The sequence below is a fragment of the Leptonotus elevatus genome, chromosome 1 (genome assembly GCF_054856555.1).
Source record: "Leptonotus elevatus isolate MCC_2025b chromosome 1, RoL_Lele_1.0, whole genome shotgun sequence".
NCBI classification, from domain to species: domain Eukaryota; kingdom Metazoa; phylum Chordata; class Actinopteri; order Syngnathiformes; family Syngnathidae; genus Leptonotus; species Leptonotus elevatus.
In genome coordinates, this window is record NC_141239.1 from 19,050,161 (window position 1) to 19,073,159 (window position 22,999).

The 22,999-nt window shown below is 38.3% G+C and overlaps 1 protein-coding gene and 1 long non-coding RNA gene across 4 annotated transcripts in view; one reads left to right on the forward strand and one right to left on the reverse strand.

Annotated features, from left to right (window-relative positions):
- Window positions 1–1,399: 1,399 nt before the first annotated feature.
- Window positions 1,400–15,664, reverse strand: aqp4 (aquaporin 4). Its single transcript, XM_086081157.1, has 6 exons — window positions 15,501–15,664; window positions 14,447–14,557; window positions 9,840–10,248; window positions 9,610–9,774; window positions 7,201–7,281; window positions 1,400–3,670 (listed from the first exon to the last, which is right to left on the reverse strand). Exons 2-6 carry the CDS (start codon window positions 14,533–14,535, stop codon window positions 3,443–3,445), a joined length of 972 nt encoding a protein of 323 aa, XP_085937283.1. The 5' UTR covers window positions 14,536–14,557; window positions 15,501–15,664; the 3' UTR covers window positions 1,400–3,442.
- LOC147181167 (uncharacterized) overlaps window positions 15,481–22,999 on the forward strand; it is an 86,560-nt gene continuing 79,041 nt past the window's right edge. For all 3 annotated transcript variants that reach the window (XR_015095618.1, XR_015095617.1, XR_015095619.1), the window contains exons 1-3: window positions 15,481–15,518; window positions 16,109–16,165; window positions 17,198–17,363. This is a non-coding gene — a long non-coding RNA (uncharacterized LOC147181167). The remainder of the gene's footprint in view (window positions 15,519–16,108; window positions 16,166–17,197; window positions 17,364–22,999) is intronic.

Sequence of the window (22,999 nt, forward strand, 5' to 3'; positions counted from 1 at the left end):
GCTTGTGTTACAGGATTCTATTTAAGGATCAAAAAAGGCTATTTAGAACAGTCTGATTCTAAATATATTTTCTATTTGACGATGTTAGAAAAATGTGATTAATCGCGATTAATTACGGAGAATTGTGCAATTAATTTGTAAAAAAATGTTTTGTATTCAACAGCACTAATATACCTGTATAATATTGATGTGTGTACTAGTGATGGGAAAATTAAGCTTCATGAAGCACTTGTGATATTTTTTGACTCCTCTAGATGGCACTCTTGGTTGAAAGATGCAGTGGAAATGTAATCAATTTCCTTTGCACTAGCCTTTATATTTAAGCCAAGAGCACCATCTAGGGGAGTCAAAAAATATCACAAGTGCTTCATGAAGCTTCATTTTCCCATCACTAGATGTAGGCCCATCACTAGTGTGTACCCCACACACTCATATACTCACATGTATATGCATACTAGACTGGATCAGGTTCGGACAAATATTGCATTTGATATAAAATCGGTGATCAGGTGTAATGTCTTAATTTGTCCGATGGATCAATGACATCATTGATTGGCTGCGCGAAATAAGACATTACATGCTATATTCAATGTTTATCCACATTTTGGGGGTTTATTTTATTTCTCATGCATTTCAAATGACATCAATTATACGTGGATGGCTGTCGACTGCCTTTAAAGAAATATATTTCTCCATCTTGATTGTATGTCAATGATCAATAATTTTGTTCAAAACTTGTTCACTGATTGGCCCAAAAAATCCTGATTGTGTTAAGCTTGGATACATATAGTTTAATATGAGTAGCCAATGTTCGACACTGCTGCCCTACACAAATGAACACACGAGTAAAGTTGTCTTTTAATGCATAATCAAAAATGTCATTTTCACGTGTTTGAATCACACTGCCCACACGACAATGTGCACCTTTAATACTTGTACAAAGCCAAAAAATTGTATGGGTAGAAGATAACCACAATCAGAGGTGGCAAATCCAGGTCCAGAAAGTAAAATCCGTCCCAGTTTGGCTTTAGCCCCTGATTCTAGCTAGCTAGCTAGCTCCCTAGCAGGTAAATGAGTACCATGGGAGCTAGCTAGGTAGTTTCCTAGCAGGTAAATGAGTATCATGGGAGCTAGCTAGAGAGCTTGCAGGTAAATGATGACCATGGAAGCTAGCTAGGGAGCTAGCAGGTAGTGATGGGAAAACGAAGCTTCATGAAGCACTTGTGATATTTTTTGACTCCCCTAGATGGTGCTCTTGGTTTAAATATAAAGGCTAGTGCAAAGGAAATTTTACATTTCCACTGCATCTTTCAACCAAGAGTGCCATCTAGAGGAGTCAAAAAATATCACAAGTGCTTCATGAAGCTTCATTTTCCCATCACTACTAGCAGGTAAACGAGCACCATTGGAGCGAGCTAGCTAGCACCTGGGGCTAAAGCCAAACTGTGGTAGAGGTTTCATACATCCCATCAGTCATCTTGTGTTTTGAGTGTCATTTTATCGAAGTGGGTCTTTTTCCTATGATGCATTAAGTCATACAATTTTTTATGTCCATATCTTGGTATAACTTTATTATCACATCTTACATAAAATTCACAGCACCAATTTCCAGATCAGATGACAATGATACGCAGCTGAAGCCAAATAAAAATCTATCGATTCATCCATCTTTTAGATGATGTACTAAAACTAGTCAACCGGTGCGTGAAATTGATTACAACTATATGAAGTACATTTCAGTGTATATAAAAAAAAAAATAAACATTTACAAATAGTGCGTTTCCCATGAGAGCATACACCTATGCACTGAAAATAGAGAGCAGTCATCAACTTACTGGACATTTGTTGTATCATAATACGCTTAACCAGTACATGCACTTTTGAGTAAATGTGACACTAATCCCAAAATAACAAGGCCACATTTTCTTCCTCGCTCGTTCACCGTTGCCAATGATGAACCTACGTAACTGATGGACCTTATGCTAGGTTCAGACCGAACACGAAATGTCACGTCGTCCCCGCGTTATCTCGCATGATTTTGTTCGTGACAAGAAAAAAAAAATTGGTGTTGGCTTCTAAATTCTGTGACAGAAAAAAAACTTGGTCGTGTTGGCTTCTAAATTCTATCTTGGTTGAAAGTTCAACAGCTGTAAACAATACAATCCACTCTCCTGATGCACCAACTTCCTCGCTCCCCATTTCCCAAGTCTGCTCCTTTTCGGCTCGGCCCTGACCGGCATCAGAAGCTGGCTGCGTTGCGTACCTCCCGATCCCGCAGACATTGTCCCGCATTGTTTTTATTTCAACAGACTGCATCAGTTTTTTTTGTTTTAGGCTTTAGTTGTCTGTTGTCTGCTTGTACAACATCTGCATGTGATGGAGCAGGTTCATTCTCAACACTGATTGGCTATCTGAGATGCACACATTTTCTCCTCTTAACCCTTCAAATTAGGTCTGAACGAGTCTTCCGGTAATTCGAGTACCTCCGTTCGAGGCGTTTTTATCTGCATTGGATACCGGTTTATTTTACGTGCACACCCACCAAAATAAAAATTATGTGGATTAATGCCTTGAAAAACTTGTATTTTCAAGTTGTTCCCACATAACGGCTGACTCATCTTTCACTATTAGGGTTAATTTGCTTTCACTGTCACTTAATTACGCTGACATTGTATTGACAATGCCTGTTGCTAGCATAGCTAGCAGCGCTCAAGTGCCCCACATAGACTGGTGATTGCCATTGAATTACTGCTAAGGCAGTTTAATAGTTATAAATGACTGCATACATTGATGCTGACAGCCGGACGCAGTTGTCGGTCCTTCTGATCACGTTTTAGAAAACCAGGCTTAGTCGAATGTGCTGATTTAGCCGGCAAAATCGCTACTGCTGTTCCGACGTCTCATTGGACAAAATCTAAGGGGAGGGATTTGTTTAAAATCTCACTAATGTTTCTAGTGATGAAAACGATGTTTACATTTACATTTAAGTAAAAAAAATATTTAAAACTGAAAACCAGTTGGTCGTTGTGTTTTGTCTTTTGTATTAACATTTTTCTTTAACCAAGCGGGAAAAAAAATCGAAATATTTTCAGTAGATATCCAAAATTCCAAAATATACAGCTGCGGCCTTACTCCAAATGAAACACCTAGCACGCAATCGCGCAAACTGCATTGACTATATACGGAAACGCGCCGCTAGTTTGCGTTCGGTCTGACTGCAGCATTACACACACTCGCTTAGACTGCAGAGTCATTCTGCAGCTCGCAAAGCTATATGGCAACATGTAATCTAAATTGTTCAGTGCACAAAGCCTCTTGGACCAAAAACGCATTCAAGGATGAATTATTTGAAGGCAATGAGATGTAGGGTGGGGGACTCGAGATGAAAGCCAAAAACCGTTCTGTCTTATAGATTGCTCTCCATTTCCAGCGCATCTGCTCGTCATACGGTGGACAGCACGTCTCTCGTTGGCGGCGGGTCTTTTCTCTCGGTCCTCCTCTTCTTCTTGAGCGGCTGCATGGAGCCCGGCCCTTCCATGTCCTTGTAGGTGCCTGTTTGGTTTTTGGGAATCACCTGGCCTGGACTTGGCTTGCTGCTGTCCGGACAGAAAATGAATTCATACGCGAGTGCGGCGATGACGCCACCCAGCATGGGCCCCACCCAGTAGACCTAGAGTGGGGTACAAATATACCTGTTTTTAACATCTTAACCAATTTCTTGTGGAAGACCCAACACATGAGAAAATGAATCAATGTATGTTAAATGGGCTTGTGTGTGGTGTACTCGAGATAATCAATAAAGCACACCACACACCGAAGATGTTTGTTGTAGTTCCAACCCTGACCTGTCGGACGCAGCGTGGTGCCACAGGGCATCCAGACTACCAGAAAGTACAAATAAAGAAAGAAAGAGTAGAAGCATAAGAGGAAAAAAAGCTGGGTTAACTTTTTATATCTGGTATGTCAACGTAACAACGTTTCCCCCCCCTAAAAAAACAAACCATTGAGGCCTTCACGGAACCACAATACAAGTATTCATACGAGGAGTAAATAACACGCAGGTGCACTTTATTAACTAATTAGGTGACGAATTGTATTTAGGGGTATCAGAGAAAAGTTTTACGCTTGTACGTTGGTTTCTTCAAAGAAGGCGCTGACCTGACCGCTGAGCTGGCAACCTGGGCTTTTAGCTACTGCAGTGGTCAGTAGTGTTAATTTTATCCACCATTTTTAAATTTAGTCTCAGTTTTAGTCTAGTTTCAATCACGCTTGTTAGTTTTTATCTTCGTTAGTCAACCTCATCTCGTTTTTAATTAGTCCATTTTTAGTTGACTATAAATCTAGCTTGTTATGTTAGTTTTTAATCATAGTTAGTCAACTTCATCCCGTTTTTAATTAGTCCATTTTTAGTCGACTATAAATCTAGCTTGTTAGTCTTTATTTTAGTCCAAGAAAACATTTTAGTCAACAAAAACTGTCAACATTTTAGTCTATCTTAAGTCAGGACAATCATTTAACCCCCGTATTTTTTCTCTCCATAAGATTATGTTGAACATTTCGGATCTAAAACTATTTCACATAAACATTTCTCTCTTTTTTTTTGGGATGAAAAACACCTTGACACACAATTACAGTGGCTACTATGGCTCCATGCTATTAGCACGTAAGTTAGCTAGCATTAGTTAGCGGTCGGTTTAACATTATTGTTGGAATGTTACAGCCGTTGGATTAATGTTACGTTACGATAACTATATATATATATTTTTTTAACCTTTCACCGTGAAACCACCTCCTGTCTGTGCCAATGTGTTGCACTCGCTAGCTAGCTAGCTGCAGATTTGAAAGGGTGTGTGTCACATGACAGATTAGCATAGACAAGATTTTACAAAATCATATAATTTTCGTCTCGTTTTTGTTCATGAACTAAAATGTCCATAGATTTTAATCCACTTTTTATTAAGTGAAGTACATTTTCATCTAGTATTTATTAGTCGCTGAAAATACATACTGATTTAGTCCTAGTTTTAATGAAGGTTTTAGTCTAGTCTAGTTTTAGATCGGTGAAAAATTTGTGTTCACAAAAGTATTTTTGCTCAGTTTTTGTTGATGAAATTAACACTAGTGGTCACCACTGTCCACTTCACAATTATGTGCTACTTGTTGTATTGGTCAATCACATAAAATCTCAACAAAATCCATTCAAGTTTGTGATTGTAAGGTCAGAAGATGTACTGCACTCGAGCATATAGATCAGGGGTGCTCAAGTTCGGTGTTCGAGAGCCCCTATCAAGCCTGTTTTCCATGTTTTCTCCACTAACACACCTGATTCATGATCAGGATCGTTATCAGGTTTCTGCAAAGCTTGCTGATTAGCTGATCATTAGATTCAGCTGTGCTGCAGGAGGGAAACATGGAAAACAGGCTGGATAGGGGCTCTCGAGGACCGAACTTGAGCACCCCTGATACAGATGGTAGACCAGAGGTGGGCAATCTCGATCCTCGAGGGCCTTCAGGTTTTGGAGGTTTCTCACTTCCAACACAAGCTGATTCCAATCAACAGGATCGTTATCAGGCTTATGCAGAGCTTGCTGATGAGCTGATCATGTATCAGCTGTGTTGGAGAAGGGCAACATGCAAAACTTGCAGGACTCCGGCCCTCGATGCCCACCTCTGTGGTAGACGCATGACGTCAAGTGCCACACGTGTGCTGTTCATGGGTGCACGGAATGTCAAACGTTGAATGTGAATTAACAAAGGTGCATCCGTAGAGAAATTCAAGGATAAGTTAAAAAGATTTACAACCGACAAAGTCTCCCAAAGTGTGTTCTGACCGTTTTGATGATGTTGTGAGATGCATTTGACCATAATGCGATTGTGATATATGTGCCCCGCTAGCCGTGGCTCTGGCTAAAAATAGATCTGAGTGGTCAAAAGTTTTTATTTTAAAATTTCTCCAAATACCCTTTTTAACTCATTATGCTCCCAAAAACGAATAAATATGTTCTATTTTAAATGTTTTAAGTCTCCCAAAGACGTATTTATACGTTTTTACATACAGAAGGCTTTGATGCAGCCTCTGAATTGCAGAGAACGGGTGAAGCAATGGTAGCAATTACAAAAACAGCCAGCAGGTGGCAGCAGAGTATAAGAGATCAACCAGGGCTGTGTTGCAAACAAGCTGATTTCTCCACAGTTAGCTATATTCTAATGCTAATTGCTGCAGAATGGAAACAGATAGAAATATACTTTTTTTTCCTGATGAAAGAAGAGACTCTAATCTTTCTTTTGGTATGTTTTTATAGCAATAGAACATAATATTCTGTGGGCCTTGCGAAATCTGTCAAAATCCAGTAAAACAGCCGGGAGTGAAGGGGATTGCTTCAGTGAAAATGGCTGGAAGTGAATGAGTGAAGGTCTCTATTATCCTTTCCCAGCAGCTCAAAAAGTTGAATTTGTATTAAAAAGTTGACGAAAATAAGAAGTGATGAGTCAGCAATGTTGTTGTTGCAGCATGCTAAAGTGTGTAGCTAGCGCCGCCGGGGAACGAGCTAACTTGGTATCAAAAATAACTTGCCATTCTTCACCTCTAATTCACAAATAAAAAATGCACATAGCAACCAATAAAAGTTGAAAGTACAGAAGACGCAAGAGTGTCCGTGTTTTGGGATACGTGAATGTCGGAACACCGGCAAACATTTCTAATCCTATCAATGCCATTAATCAAACGTTTTAACAAGTACCGCTGCAAGGAGTGTTGATCTAAACCTTCCGCATACGTCTTTTTTTAACACAAGTAACGTGGGATGCCATTTATCGATAAGAAAATAACATTCGGCGTAAACACAACGGGACCACGGCTCAGTACACTGAATGAAAAGTCGCCACACCATATGCGGGGATTCCGTCATCCCGTCACGTCAACGAATACCACCAATAGCCCACAATAGACAAAGGTAAAGAATGGTCTAGCGAGCTTTGTTAACAGCTGGAGTTAACAAATGGTACTTCATTCATATAGTGCTTTTCCAACCTACAAGTCCCTGAAAGGGCTCACTGATGACGCAGCATCAGGAGCAATTCTATGAAACTGAATGGAAGACAAAACTTGGAGAACCATTTTCACTAATAGCAACCAAGCAGATTAAAATCCCAAGTACAAGAGAATGCTACAAACTCTACGACATCATCAAGATCTCTTACCCAGTGACTCGCAAATTTATTGTAGATCACTGCCGGGCCGAAGGTACGAGCCGGGTTCATGCTGGCGCCTGAGAATGGAATCTGTAGGACATATAAGGCGTTAATTAATACACACAATAATACTGAAACTCAGAGGTGATCATTCACTCAAGCAATTCAGTGGATGGCAACATCTATTTCTCTGCGCTCCCGTTTTTAATCTACGAGGTTTAGGCAAGCTCCCATGAGGTGATAACTACAACTAAAGATGTGCACATAAATGTGAATCAGCATACTGAAGCACAGTGTCACACACTGGAGTGTTTTCGGTTGTAGTAGAGAATGGTTTGTTTTCCAAAAGTGACTCCAGACATAAAGTCTTGACATCTTCCCTCTGATTGGCTAATTTATTTTTTAACCCATTTGCCAGACATAGCATACATAGAATGGCAGATAAGTATTACCGTAATGACCAGGCATAATGGTCTAAGAAAATGGAGGATCTGGACAATTTTAACAAGGTCTTTAAAAAAATGATCAATTATCAAAAATAACTGATTATTCCTATAACGCCAAACGTATCATAAGAAATTAGAGCTCAGATTAATCAGATCTGCTAGAATTTTAATTAATCACGATTAATCGCTTAATAAAAAGGCTTTTTTATCAACATATTTTTGCCCGCCAAATTTAAAGAGCACCTGTTATGACATGTTATGAGGACGTCTTCAAAAAAAAAGTATCCACTGCACACGCTCATCATCCTCTTTTTCTAATCAGTCAATTACTTGAATAATTTAAAATGAAATTAAGACCCCAATAGTTTGACATGAACAAATATTCTGAATGTCATACGCAAACATTTAATAATTGCTTTACTTTAGTACATGTAGTTATGTTTATTGCTCTTGAAAGGTAGCACAACTTGTGCTACCTTTAATGTAACCATCCGCTGTTTGCTAAAGTATCATCTGCGGTCAAAATAGTGTGATTAATCTGCATTAATACAATATTATTGTGATAATTTTTTTGTAATTAATTAGTTAACGCTTTAACTTTGACAGCACTATATTAAATACAAGACATTTTGAGTCCTCTTTTTCGTGATTATAATAATTTATTTCTCCATTAAAACCCTGACGTATATGATCTGACACATGCATTGCACGGATAATCCATTAGAGGGCAGTATCACCCAGTTGATGGCTTTTCCAACAACCTTGCAAGATCGCCCCGATTGAAAAAGGAGAGACACCAATACTTATAATTTAATAGTGGGAAATGTTTTTTCTGATTTTTGGAAATATCTGATACGTTTGTTTATTTTTATATTTTGATAGTTATAAATGTACAAATTTAAAGCATTGTGACAGGATGTATCAAATATGACGACAAATCAAAAGTCATATATGTGGAAGTTGATTTTAAAAAATGTCCTAAAGGACCAATAAATACTCTATTTACAAAGAATCTGAATTTTCTCATTTATTTTATAGTTATATTTCAGGCCTTATAGGGTTAATTTGACAATCGATTAGTTGTCCATTAACTCATTAACTGCCATTGACGGCTATGGACGTCTAAAATTAATTTGGACTATTGCTATTAGTTTCACATTTTTTTCCACTTTTGTTAACAAGAGTATAAAAACCTAGAAAAAAAATATTGTACATTTAGAACAGATATAAAACTTGTGATTCATCGTGAGTTAACTATTGAAGTCATGCGATTAATTACAATTAAAAAACATAATCGTCTGACGCCCCTCATTTTTTAATAATAATTGCTTTCATTTTTTTTTTAAATTAGGGGCATCAGGCGATTAATTTTTTTTAAATTGTAATTCATCACATGACTTCACTAGTTAACCCAAGAGTACTCACGGATTTTATATCTGTTCTAAATGTACAATACATTTTTTTCTAGCTTTTCATACTCTTAACAAAAGTGGAAAAATATGTGAAACTAAAAGTAATAGTTCAAATTAATTTTTGACGTCTATAGCCGTCAATGGCAGTGAATGAGTTAATCAATTAATTGTAACACCTCTCGTGTCTTTAGAATCGGATGTATTCCTTTTATGTTGCCTGGCATCGTTGTCATTAAAAGTAAAGCCAGCGTTTTTGTTGTAATGGTAAATAAATGGGCCTTCAATTTGTTTAGCGCTTTTCCACCTACAGGGGACTCAAAGTACTTCAAGTTGACATTGTGGGGAATATTTGACACAGTATTTGGCAACCCTGGCTTGCTCTCACGGTAAGCGGCCAGCCAGGTACGAGACTCCCGCTGGAGGCAGGCATAGTCAAAAAGCCTTGATTCAAACCAGGCATATTGTATATAAACAGACAAGACTTCTTCATGATATTGAATTGAAACTGAGCGCATGCTTCCTTCATGGAAGTGAACAACTATTGGATAATAAATACACACCCCAATCAAGTGACCAATCATTACAGACAGGCCGATGGCCAACGAAGCAGATCCACCGAGGTCAGTCCGTTTGGAGTCGCATGTGGCAAAAATGGTGAAGACCAGCTGAAATGTTAAGAGCAGCTCCACGAGTAGGGCGAGTGCCTCGCCGACATTTTCATCTATCTGAGCAAACGCAAAGATTGTCAAGGAAAGAAAAATACAGTACATGTTAAATCCAGAGTCTTCACCTTGCTGACGCCCACACCATCCTTCCTGAGATTGGCGGGTGTGACGGCAAGCACGATCGCAGAACCTGCGATTGCGCCCACTAACTGGGCCACAAAGTAGAACAGCCCCTTTATTGGGGTCACTTTCTTGGTCACGAACATTGCCGCCGTGACAGCCGGGTTGATGTGTGCGCCGCTGATGTGGCCAAAGCATTGCACCAAGGTGGCAATGGTTAAGCCGAAGCTTATCGAAATGAAGAGGTTGGTGTCTGGTACGTGTGCCAATCCCGTAGTTGGTTTCTTAGTTGAGTTCCAGTCGATGGCGGAGCCCGTACAGATAAACACGAATAGTAGCATGGCCAGGAATTCTGCAGCTACGGCCCTCCAGAAATCCTTGCTCTTCATATTTTCGACTCCCAGCATTGTGCTCCTGTGGTGAACAGAATGAAGAATTAATTAATTGAAAAGTGTATAAAGTGCTCTTTCCACGAGTGAAAATCTTTATTTTGTCCTCATTGGTGTCTTTTTTTTTAAATTGATATTTCAAATTATTGCTTCCAGGAGAACCAGTGTGGCTCATCTTAAAAACCGAGCTCAGTTCCCAGCAGTCATAATTAACTCGTTCACTGCCATTGACGGCTATAGACGTCAAAAATTCATTCGAACCATTTCTATTAGTTTAATATTTTTCCCACTTTTGTTAACAAGAGTATGAAAACCTAGACAAAAAATTATTGTACATTTAGAACAGATATAAAATTTGTGATTAATCGTGAGTTAACTATTGAAGTCATGCAGTTAATTACAATGCGATTTTTAAAAGAAAAAGAAAAAAGATTATTAAAAATTAGGGGCGTCAGGCAGTAATTTTTTTTAATCGTAATTAATTGCATGATTTCACTAGTTAACTCACGATTAATCACAAATTTTGTATCTGTTCTAAATGCACAATTAAAAAAAATTCTAGGTTTTCATACTCTTGTTAACAAAAGTGGAAAAAAATTTAAAGTAATAAAAAAAGTTCAAATTAATTTTTGACGTCTATAGCCGTCAATGGCAGTGAATGAGTTAAAGCCTACATGGCATAGGCCTACCAGTAAAGAGGGGAAAAGGGAGCTTGACTGTCCATTGTAGCGTTTGTGGGCATTGGTATCCAATGAGCCTGATTTCAATGGCCTCAGAGAAGTCGCAGTCACTCAAAATCACACGCAAGAAATTAAGAGGCAATGTTATGAAGCTCATTTCATTGGAAAACTTTCTAAGTCACCAAAATTGCTAATTCATGTTGCTGTATGTCTATTTTGGACCCAGCAGATGTGGTCACTTTTTCTGTTAACCAATAATAAAGTCATAAAAGAACCAAAAAACATTTTAGCTGACATTTAAAACATGCCTGTGCATTGCTGGTAAATCTTTGCGCCATTCATCTATTTGCATAATTTGCTGGCGTCTGGCTGAAACTCCTATGACACAATTTCAGAAATTTCATATATTTTTTGGGGCAAATCAATACTAAGGATGTTCAATAGCACTTTTTTCCAGGCTGAAACCAGTACGAGAACTTTTTGAGTATTCATCGATACTAAGTACCAATACCACCAGTACTTTTGATTCATAAAATTCCCCCCCCAAAAGCAATGACTGATCATTTTAAAGAAAGACCTCTTAGATTAGGATTCTTAATGATTAGATAGGTGACTTGAGCTAGGCCGTTGTGTCGCAATTATTCATCCTTGCTTGGCGCCTTTCTATCATTCTTACATGGGCAAGGCTGAACCGTCCGCCCATGTGGGGAGACGGTCTAGACAGTATAAGAGTAGGGACTATTTTGGAATAGAGCAGTTCCTCTTCCACAGCTGTGTACTCGATCGTTCTGGCATTCAGTAATAGTTAACTGAGAACATGCAGTCTTCTGGTCATTACTGTTAGCATAATATCGTAAACATTAAGATACAAGAACCAGTGGAGGTTCCCACCAGACCTATATATCCCAACATAGTACTTTTCCTTAACATTGCAAGAACTTAACTCATTAACTGCCATTGACGGCTATACACGTCAAAAATTAATTTGAACTATTTCTATTAGTTTCACATTTTGTGTGACAACCTAGAATTGTTTTATTGTACATTTAGAACGGATATAAAATTTGTGATTAATTGTGAGTTAACTATTGAAGTCATGCAATTAATTACAATTAATGCGATTTTTAAAAGAAAAAGAAAAAAGATTATTAAAAATTAGGGGCGTCAGGCAATTAATTTTTTTAATCGTAATTAATCACATGACTTCACTAGTTAACTCACGATTAATCACAAATTTGATATCTGTTCTAAATGAACAATAAATTTGTCCTAGGTTTTCATACTCTTGATCTAAAATCTAACTAATAGAAATATGCTGAATATGAATTTTTGACGTCTATAGCCGTCAATGGCAGTGAATGAGTTAATGAGAGTTTTCAGTTCTTCCAATTTTTAGTTCCTGTTGATAAAAATGACCACAAGACGGTGGCTAATACTGTCACAAGTACCGACTTCAAATAAAGTCTGGTATTGGCCCGATACCGATACCTGGTATCGGTACTCTCCTTTCCCTAATCAATACTCATGATCAGTTAACCCATTTGTGTGCTACCTTTACAACTAAATGACGAAACTAAAGTGTTAAAAAATGGCTCGCTCTATTTCACGATGCAATGTTACTGGTTGAACGATGCTTTTTTTGTACGGTGACAGATTTGTCACAAAATTCACACAAATGCACGTGTTTTTTTAAATGCTGTTTGCATTTATCACTATTGTCCAGTTGTTAATTAAACTCACTTTTAGTTTAACTCACTCCCTCTGGAAGGGTAGACAGGACAAGCACGGCGGATACAACTCAACTGTCGTTTATTGCACACACACACACACACACACACACACATCAACACACTCACACACTGCCTCACATACTTGTTCACATTTAACCGGAGTAGCAGTATTTGTGCTCGCCGTTAGCGTTAGCGAGATTAGTAGTAGCACTAGTCGTAGTTAGCATTAGTAGGTCGTAAACCGTTGAGGCATCCTGGTCCTGACATTCGACAACAAGACAGCTCGGCGTGGATACGCATATAGAGTGCCCCGTACACACAGGTGCGAACCATTCATTCATGATTCTCCTTACTCCCTATAATAATAGTACAACATGGGCATTAGGTAATTGGCTCGACTAAAAGATATGTACACAAATAAGAAAATTTAAATACATGTGTAATCACAAAATTATGCACTACAAGAAATCATGTGTTACTATAAGTAAATTAAATTGGCACATCATTTGTAAACAAAACAAAATGTAGTTCACATTACAGACAGTTCTTGTCATGTCTGAGAAGATCTGGTTTTGGTTGAGGGTCCCGATTGGTCCTGAGTGGGTTCCAGCCCTTCCGGGTTGACCAATCCGGGCCCTCAGCCACTTATGCCTGGCCCCAGGTGTGGCTAGTTACCCAATTAGTGTGAGTGTATTTAATTCCCGGGTGGTGATCAGTCGGCGTGGGATCATTGCCGCTTGTCACGATCAACACCGCAGTTATGTCTGTCATTTTGATTTCGTATCTTTTCAGTTTGTTCTTTAGTTAGCATTAATCAGTATCCTGGTTAGTGTTTTCTGTAAAATAAAGCACGATAGTTTCGCCCGCACTCCTGCTGTGGTTCTCCTGCCTCGCTGCATTTTGAGTCCTCCACTTCACGCGCCGACAGACACCACGCCGCTCCATGACCACACCGTGACAGTTCTACAATTATAATTTGTAAATATTCAATTTGTGAGTTGTTGAATGTGGGTTTGTGGATCAGCGGGCGCGCAAATTTTATTTTTGAGACAAATGTCACCGTTTTCAAGACAGGTTTGAAACATTCACGTGTGAAAACTAAAGGCACGCCCCTACTCTGTCCACTAGAAGGCAGTGTTGCTGTCTCAGTTGAACGGGAACGAATAATCTCCCATTAGGTTAAAAAATTGGGACTTGGAAAATCTTTATCTGATCTTCTTTTCAAAACAAAATACTGTACGAAAGTAGTTTGTTTTCTTCGTGCTTGCTTTGCCTTGAAGCCAGAAGACGGTCTTCTTATGCTGCTTCTACTACTTCTTCTACGGTGCAGTGGCAGCCCAAGAGGTCTTTCAGAGACATCCGTTAATCTGGCCTTCACTGAAATTGCTCAAATTCTGCACGATTATACTTTACAACTTTAGATACATTACAATATGGATGCAACTGATGAAGGAAACATCATTTTACCATGAAAAGGTTCAATGAAAAGCAGTTATGGCCAATATTTTGGTTTTTGCGTTAAGGCATGTTGAAGTAGGAAATGTTTTTAAATCCAGGTTAAAAATGATATTTTTCCATTTCTTTGACTAAGCAAGGTCTTTAATACAGCATTTTTAAAATACATTTCACTATACAGTAATGCCATTTTAGTAACGTCAGAAAGATGAATTTTGTGTCATCAGAGCAATATACACAGGTGTATCAATGCTGAATCGTAACATACGATAGAAAACATCAATCATTTTTTTTCATACAGGAAGTGTAAAGGTAATTGTCAGTTAAATGCAGTAACATATAGTGGTGCAGTACTTACACTGAAGAAGGAGGCTGTGTGGACCTGATAGCCGCTCTGTCATTTGATTGTGAACCGCCAATGGTACCCTGGGATTGCACGCCTGGCATCACCTCTCAGGAGTTATAATGCCTGAACAAGTTGGGAGGAGTCAGGGATTTTTACAGCAACACTGTGACTAACTACAAGTTAAGTCAAAGAGGCTCATCGGCATGTCAAGAGGTTTGTGTGCTGTCCAGCTTTTACTTGAAAGAGTGTAGTGTAGTTTCTCCTTGTGACAAACTCTGCAAGTGTTTGGGTGGAACACAACTTTTGCAAAATACTTCAATAGTGATTCTTAATTATGATATAGTAGTGGTGCGTGGGCTCCCTCTATTGACAAGCAAAAGAATCACTGTGTGCAGTTATATTCAACTTTCACAATATAACACAATATGCATTTGTGTTTAATCTAAGACGCAACTATTTGAGTACCATTTATTATACATTTTTGTGTAATACATTTCAATTGAATCACTTGTACAGTTTTAAGCATTCATGTTCACAGCATGCATGCCACTCACTTAGAATATAAAATATTATATTTTTTACGGGTAAAATTTCTGGCTTGTGTTTTGATGAATCATGAACACCTGGACCAGTTGCTCAAGATGGTGGTACTTCAAGAGCTAAGTACTTTTTTAGGTGGTACTTGGTGTCAAATGTTTGAGGACCGCTGGACTGAAAGCTAGCAAATCATTATTTTATGGAAGTACGATTATTTGCTCATCTTATGTAAACATGACTGTACTTTCATTCATTTTTTTCTTGGTAAAATCAAATGAGTCATTTGAACAACTTCTGGTGCGTTATGGTACTGTTTGAGAGTTGGAATTGAGAAACTCTTTGTTGAAAATAAACATTATTGGACTGATAAACATGAGTCAAGTTAGGAAGGATCAACCTGTGCTTAAAATGCGACCACTAAAAGTATGAACGTGATTGGGCGCCGTGTATCAAGCGTGTAATGTGTAGGTATTTATAGTGTTTTAGCGTTGATAAAATTCCACAGTGTCCCTGAACTAATCATACTCACAGCGTTCTTCTCCTGTAGGTATGTTGACGCTCCTATTTAAATTTGTTTGTCCTTTTTTATTTATTTATTATTGTTTACCCAAAGTGAGGCTATAACACAATTGTAAAGGCAAAGCAACTGTTCTAATTCGCTAGCCTGATGTGCTAAAGGCCGTATGCGTGGTTACGTAGGCATATGAAATCATCTTTATGTCGGCGATCACGACCACCGTTTCGTGGATAAATGTGTCCTCCTAAACGCTCTGATTTAGTCGATAAGTGAGCTCATAAAAAAACACGCGGGTCTGTGACGCTAACTAAACGTTTATTTTATACTTAGGGCGTGTTTTATTTCACATGCACCGGTATGTTGACATGCGTCAGTATGCGCAATCTTTAATACGTCTCGAAGCTATTTTTTAGAAGCCAAATAGATGTTTGAATATTAACATCGCTCAGTAGCTTCGAAGTGGACTGCTTGTGGTGAAAGATTTTGTTCTTCCACCAAAGAAATAGAAAACGGAGTTTGCGTTTACTTTACTTCGTTTTTAGGAGTGGAATATGGTTTGTTATAATGCACTTACACAATGGAACATGATAATAAAACGCATCGTGTGTTTTCCTTTACAGCTATGTGGCTGAATCATTTGTTTCGGTCACACAAGTCCAGTTCATCACAATTCAGAGGTAACATGTACGTCTCAGCAGTTACAGCTGATGGAGCAGCTTGACAGTGCACAGTTCACGCTCATTATTAGTGGCACCATTCTGGAATATTTGGATAATGACTATACTAGTGTATACCTAACTAGTCAGAAAAGAGTAATTTTTTAAGAATAATGTGTGGGACTCCTCTGGGTTGTCCAGCATCCTCTCATTCCTAAAACATGCATTTTAGGTCTTCAATGAAGACTAATTGAACATATGTGTGAATATGAATGTGTTTGTCTACAAAAGGGGTCACCTTTCCTGTCAAAAGAGCCATTTTAGGCCAAATAAATAGCCAGAAATCTGTCTGGAGCCGCAAAACCTTTGAACATTGCGATGACCGAAACGGCGTCAGTGTTAGTCTGAGGGCCCAAGAGCTGCACCATAACAAAAGATATGCAACATCCAATACTTTTGAGATTCATTTTCTTCCACCTTTCGTCTTCCATTGCTCTTTTTTTCTTTTTAAATAGACTTCGTTTTTCATACATTTTTAGATTTTTCTGTCTTTCTGTAAACTTTCTGACGTTTTTGGTTTGGGTTTCGTTTGTTTTTTGACATTTTATATTTACTTTTTGAATGTTTTTTTCTGCCTTTAAAAAAAAAAGAATTATTATTATTTTGCAATTTTGTGTACATTATATGGTAATTTGTTGCCTTTCTTTTGTTTCTGGACATTTTATGGTTACTTTTTGAGCGTTTTCTTTGTTGACTTTTTGCAATTTTGTGTGCATAAGGTAATTTTACGTTTTTCTTCTTCCTTTTTGGACATTTTATGATCACTTTTTGGACAATTTTAGTTATTTAGAAAGAAAAAAAATCTACCTTTCGTCTCTCTTTATACTTATTATATTTACTTATAAATTTGGACTCTGGCATGTTTTGAATATTTAATGATTTATTTTTTTTAAATCAAAATTGTTAATTCATTCAAATAATATTTCATCTAAAAATGAAAATATATATGTAAAAAAAAATATTTTCAACTTTTTAAATTTTTTTTTTTTTTAGAGATGCACCACCGGGAGCCGCAGGAGAGGTCGACTAAGGAGCTAAATGTGCGCATATCATTTCAGTCTGGACCAGGAGATATCCATTACAGCCAGCTTCCAATGCCGGCTCGTGACCAAAAAGGAGCAGACTTGGGGAATGGGGAGCAAGCAAGTTGACGTATTTGGTGAGTTGATTTTGTGTTCGGTTTGAACATAGCATTATGCTACGTTCACGCTGAAGCTCAATTCAGATCATTTATTTTGGCCAATATATGTGACATGTATCCGATTTTTTCCCCATGCAGTGTGAACAGTACAATTTTTTTTTTTCTTTTCAAATCCGACCCGGGCCTCTTTTGTGATTGGTCATTACCTGAGCCCTGAGCAACTGTGATGTTATTTTCAGCCGACAGCAAGTGGCAAAATGACTGCCACCTGAGAGGTGGTTTTTGCTGCTTGATTCATATTCCACAAGCACAATATTAATCAAAATGGCTTTTTAGACTAGTGGGGGCACATAGAACTAACCTGGAAACTAGATTCATCGCTGTATTAGTGATTGAGTCTGGACACAGTCGCCATCAAGTGCATTTCCGAGGCGTTGGCAAACCAATCAGAGAGCAGAAGTTGTGTCTTTTGAGCACTTGCTACGCATATTATTGTAAAGACATTTTTTGGGCTTCATTTTAAAAAAATAAGAAAGCTGATCTTTTTCAGCTGATGTCAATTAAAACAATTCGTGATCGCTTGATTTCCGATCATGTGATTGCATCGGCACAACTTTAATGAAAATAAATCAATTAGAGACTGGAAATGATTTGAAATATCACACGGAAGGACGCTTCTCGTGTACAAAGTTGTGCTGAAAGGTCAGTACCCTTAGAGGTTACTTTTAATCTTCCACTTGGTTTCCATGCATGTTAATATTTATCCTACAATTTGTTCCACTCCCTTTGTTTCACTCTCCATAACACAGCCAAGGTGAGCTGACCGTAGTGGCCGGGGACATTTATTTACTCATCTGCAGATGGAGGAATGTATTTTTTGACTAATAATAAAGTGAAAATTAAGTATTTTTTTTGTTCCGACTTCCAGCTTAATCTCTGTCAGGCAGGGGTTGCCGCATGTTAATACGGCAGATGACCTTCTTGAGTAACCCACGATAAACAGCGAGTAACGTTCACCCTGACCGGGATTTTATCCACAGTCCCCTGTGCCCAAAGTAAAAATTCACTTTTATATTAAGGCCCTTTCACGCTGCACTTAGCAACTTGCTGTCGACAAACTCTTTCATTGTGGGACGAGCTGCGAGGTGCTGTGCACTCAAAATGAAAAATATTTGATTCCAGACCGAGTTCACAGCGACGTTACAATGTGCATCCAATGGGACTGGCAGAGTGATTTCAGAGTGCTAACAGCGGGAAATGCCTTCTGGTTACTTCCTGGTTGACTGCGATGCAAGAACTTGCAATTATGGGCAAGCTTGCATCGGGACGCTATCATGCTTGCACGTTTTTGGCGGTAAAAGAGGTAATGAAGAGATGGCCACTACTTAAGGAAATGTCATAATAATTTTAGTGACAATGAAAAATCTTACTGCGGTAAACAATAGGGAAGTAATCACAACAAGCAGTTTTATTCACCTCGTTACATTTGACCTAATTCTTGTACAGCTTGTTCTATATGAACAATTAGCACGCAGTCATACTAGCAAAGACAAGTATAGCCACCAGGCATATGCCTTTATTTCACATTGATATGTAAATCACACTCACGTAAACATTAACAAACCACATAAATCATTATGAAGGCAGTCTTGCTGTGAAAGCTGCGAGGCACATCAGGGGGAGGCCCTTCTCAACTAATTATTAATATTTTGCCGCAATTCTCCCCATTTGCATGCGTTTCAAGTGCAGTTTAGTCGCTTAATGTTTGTTGATACAGCGCATTTGCGTTTAATTAAGACAACCAGAGGATGGTGTTCAGTTTCGAGTGAGGTCATTTAGTTTGTGAAGGCTTGGTAATTTGGATAATAGTGTCTGATTTGTGTTTACGGTAATATGGCTATTGTAGCACAATTGGATATAGGCAGTACATGACTGTCCAAGAGATGTACAGTGGAACCTCCAAAGTTGTGTTGTTGACATTAGCACATTACCAACAATGCTATACTATGTAATGCTATTAGCGTAACCCCTTGGAACTACCTACAGTATTGGGATATATACACTAGGGAAGGAGACATTGTTGTTCATCATTAGGCAGCATACAATTATTAGAGCTTAATGGAACACATGCAGCCCCAAACCATTCTATTGGCGATAATAAACAACGTAGAATAACCAACACCATGGAGGACCAAAAAAAAAAAGAAAAAAAATATGTTAAAATAAAAAACGGATATAAAAAAACCTCAAAAATGTATACCCCAAAAAATATAAATGTAAAAAAAAATATATAGATATACATAAGTAAATAAAAGTACAAATGAATGCAAAAAAAAATAAATAAACGATTTTCAAAAAATAAAAATAAATATACAAGTAAATGTGAAAATAACTGCAAAAATAAATACATAAAGCCGGATCAGGCCCGCAAAGGGGTTTAATCCGGCCCACGAGATGATATTGTAAAATAAAAAAAATATGAGTAATGTCAGACCAATTAGTCAGACGGCCCAAATCAAAACTTAAACAATCATAATTTTACAAGCAATCCTCAGATGAGCAATGCAAATTGTACATGGAATTGACCTCAATGTCATTATTTTGCACACAACCTAAAGTTACGGTTTGTTGAAATAAATAAAAACAACACAAACATATGACATAGATCAGGAATGGCAAACTTTGCTCCTGCAGGTTTGAGAGGTTTCCCTGCTCGACCTGCAGCTGATTCCAATTAACAGGATCGTTATCATCCTTATGCAGAGCTTGCTGAAAAGCTGATCACTAATTTTGATACCCTAATTTATTTTTATTTTCACTTTTATCTATTTATTTTCATTTTTTGTCCTCCATACAACACAGCCCAAGAGCATTAGCCAAGGCGGCTGTAAGCTAATGGTCTTTGGTAACAGTAATAAAGGCATGCTTGGTTAGACCCCGTCTTTGTTGGCGGCGCACCGTGCCAAGCTTTTTCTATCTCTTATGTAAGCTAAAGGCTTTGACACAGAGCTAAAGTCAGCGCCCTCCTTTTGAATGATAAAAATACTTTTATGCATGGAGGACAGGGATCATTCGTAAAAAAAAAGTGGTTATTGTTGGTGAGATGTGATTCCTATCAGCTTCACTTGTTAGTTTGAGTCGTCATGCGAGCTGTCAGTTGTATCATCAAAATCATCAGTTTACAAGAATAACTGGATTTATACGGTGCATATTGAGCATTTTCCTTGACCCACGGAGCCACCACGACAATGAGGGATGTGAAAGGAAATTTTAGGCGTTATTGAATGAGGAAATATCAAACATGTTTTCACATCTTAAAACAATTCACAGGTTTCTCAATCTCTCTCAAACTACCATTCTCACTCAACGTTCGCCCTTCAAACTATTTCAGTGAACTTCAGTCTACAATACCAACCACCTCCCCCAAAATTGTTAATTTCCCCCCCAAAAAATTGACCTGGACTTTGTGCAAACATTTTAAAATGATTTGAAAACTTTGGCTCACACTTTCATTCATTCGAGCCTCTCCAACGCTCAGAGTTAGTCGAGACCTTGAGATTGTTGCGTACGCTGGATAAAAGCAACTTGACCTCCCGAACGTTTTCTGCTGAGGGCTAGAGATCACATTCCATGGAACCTTCATTACTCCCATTCAATCATGCAGAGATGCTGCACATTCTACAGGAAACAAGCAAACCTCAAACCTCACAATATGTGCACTAGAAATATGGTGGCAAAACCTTATCGTTATATGTCAGCGTAATACAGTAAGATCCATAGTGGGAAATGACTTTATTATGCGCTAGATTACAAGTCCAAGTACTTGATTCCAATCTAATGCTAATTTCTTGATTTGCATATACATCTGATGTGGGCCTATATTGGTACATATGAATTAACCCACAAACTCCCAAATGTCACCTAAATAAATCCACACAACATGGGATGCCATGGTGACAACGCATCAAACAATACTTAAATAACAAATTCAACGTTAGAGTTGTTTATTTGCCCCCTGTTGACTTAAATGAGGGTAACCTCCACATTACTTCATTGGCCACCCTCAGGAATTATTTTCTTTGACTAAATGATAGACACAACTCTAATATAGTGTACAGCGGTACCTCGGAGTTTGAACACAATTCGTTCCTGCGAAGTGTTTAAAGTCTGAATTGTTCAACCTCCGAAACTTTTCCCCCCATAGGAAATCATGTGAATGCAATTAATCCGTTCCCAAAAACAGAAAATTCCTATTTTGATTTCGTTTTATGTTTTTTTTTACATTTACACCCTGTACAGCATTTAAACAATAAAAAAATACCTTACCTTTTTTGTTGTGCTGTGATGGCATCCGTGGATGAAAAATGCTGTTAATGCTTGCTTTAGTTCAGTCCTGAGTTTGTGTATTTTACATTGGGCATATTGTTAGACTACTAAGCGGTCCTTGCGTGCGTTGTTTAACGTTAGTCACGTTGTTGAACAGCTAGGAGGGGGTCCTCATGCCAGTATTTCCAGAATTAGCCACGGTAGTTACAACGGCGCAATAATCTTTAATCCTAATTCCACTGTTGTTTGTAGCACTGTATGTTTTTCTTTGCTCGTCTCAACTACCGCAACGTGAGCATTGCTCGGCATTGCTCGGCTTCGCTCGGCTTCACTCGGCTTCACTCGGCTTCACTCGGCTACCCCTTTTCAAGCTACGATCGGCTTAGCTTGCTTTGCTTGGGTGTTCGAACTCCGAGGCATTTTTTACTCCGATTTTTTGGTTGAAGTCCGATTTGTACGAGTTCCGAGAGGTTCCACTGTATTTACGTTATTGATTATATAATATAGACATTCAAAATGGAGAGTTTATCAACTAAGTGACTCAGTAAGCAGAGGACAAAGAATACGCACAGCGGACATGTGTTGTAAGACCAAATTCAGAAATCAGGTGAGCCGTGTTGTTCGTCAATTTCATTGGACAGAAGAAGAGGGCGTTATAAGGCCAAAATGGCCGCTCTCCTAAAATGGATATAAATGAATCTGTTTAATTCTTATTTCACAGAAAATATTAGTTGAGAAACAGAACATATTACTGGAAAGAAAATGTTTGTGTTAAGTTACCCTTTAAACTACAATCACATTAGCAGTTACATTTTACTTTATCCACAACTGGAAGATGCCTGATTCCGAAAATATCCGATTTGTCCAGCTTGAGAAGAAAGCAATGGAATTGTGTCATTTGAACCATGCAGTGTAAATCCAGCCATAATGCTGACCTTATAATACAGCATTCACCTGCTCATCGTTCTCTCGCCAATATCATCACCTGCTGCGGATTTCATTCTAAGACAGCATTTTTTTCCACTTTCACTTGTGTCTTGCCCTATTGTGTTAATCTCCAAAAGATGTGACAGCCAGGCAGCAATTTTCCATAGCTTGCGCTGCTACAAAGAAGGCCAAATATTACTCACAGGCTCGTGAATGGAATTAGCAGCAGGATTTGAAAAATTCAGCAGACAGACGTTATGCGATTTGAGCAGTTTAAACAATCAATTGTATGTTGTTGACTACTTTTCAAAGGATTTTCATCCATCTTTTTTTTATGCCATAGTGATAGCTTTCCCAGTCAGTGATGGTGTGAATAATTCTCTCGCAATTTGTGGAAATGG

Coding starts and splice junctions, on each gene's coding strand:
- aqp4 (XM_086081157.1), bottom strand. CDS start 14,535: ATGCCAGGCGTGCAATCCCAGGGTACCATTGGCGGTTCACAATCAAAT. Junction 10,249..14,446: donor ACACAGCCTCCTTCTTCAGT/GTAAGTACTGCA, acceptor TGTTCACCACAG/GAGCACAATGCTGGGAGTCG. Junction 9,775..9,839: donor ATGGTGTGGGCGTCAGCAAG/GTGAAGACTCTG, acceptor GCGTTTGCTCAG/ATAGATGAAAATGTCGGCGA.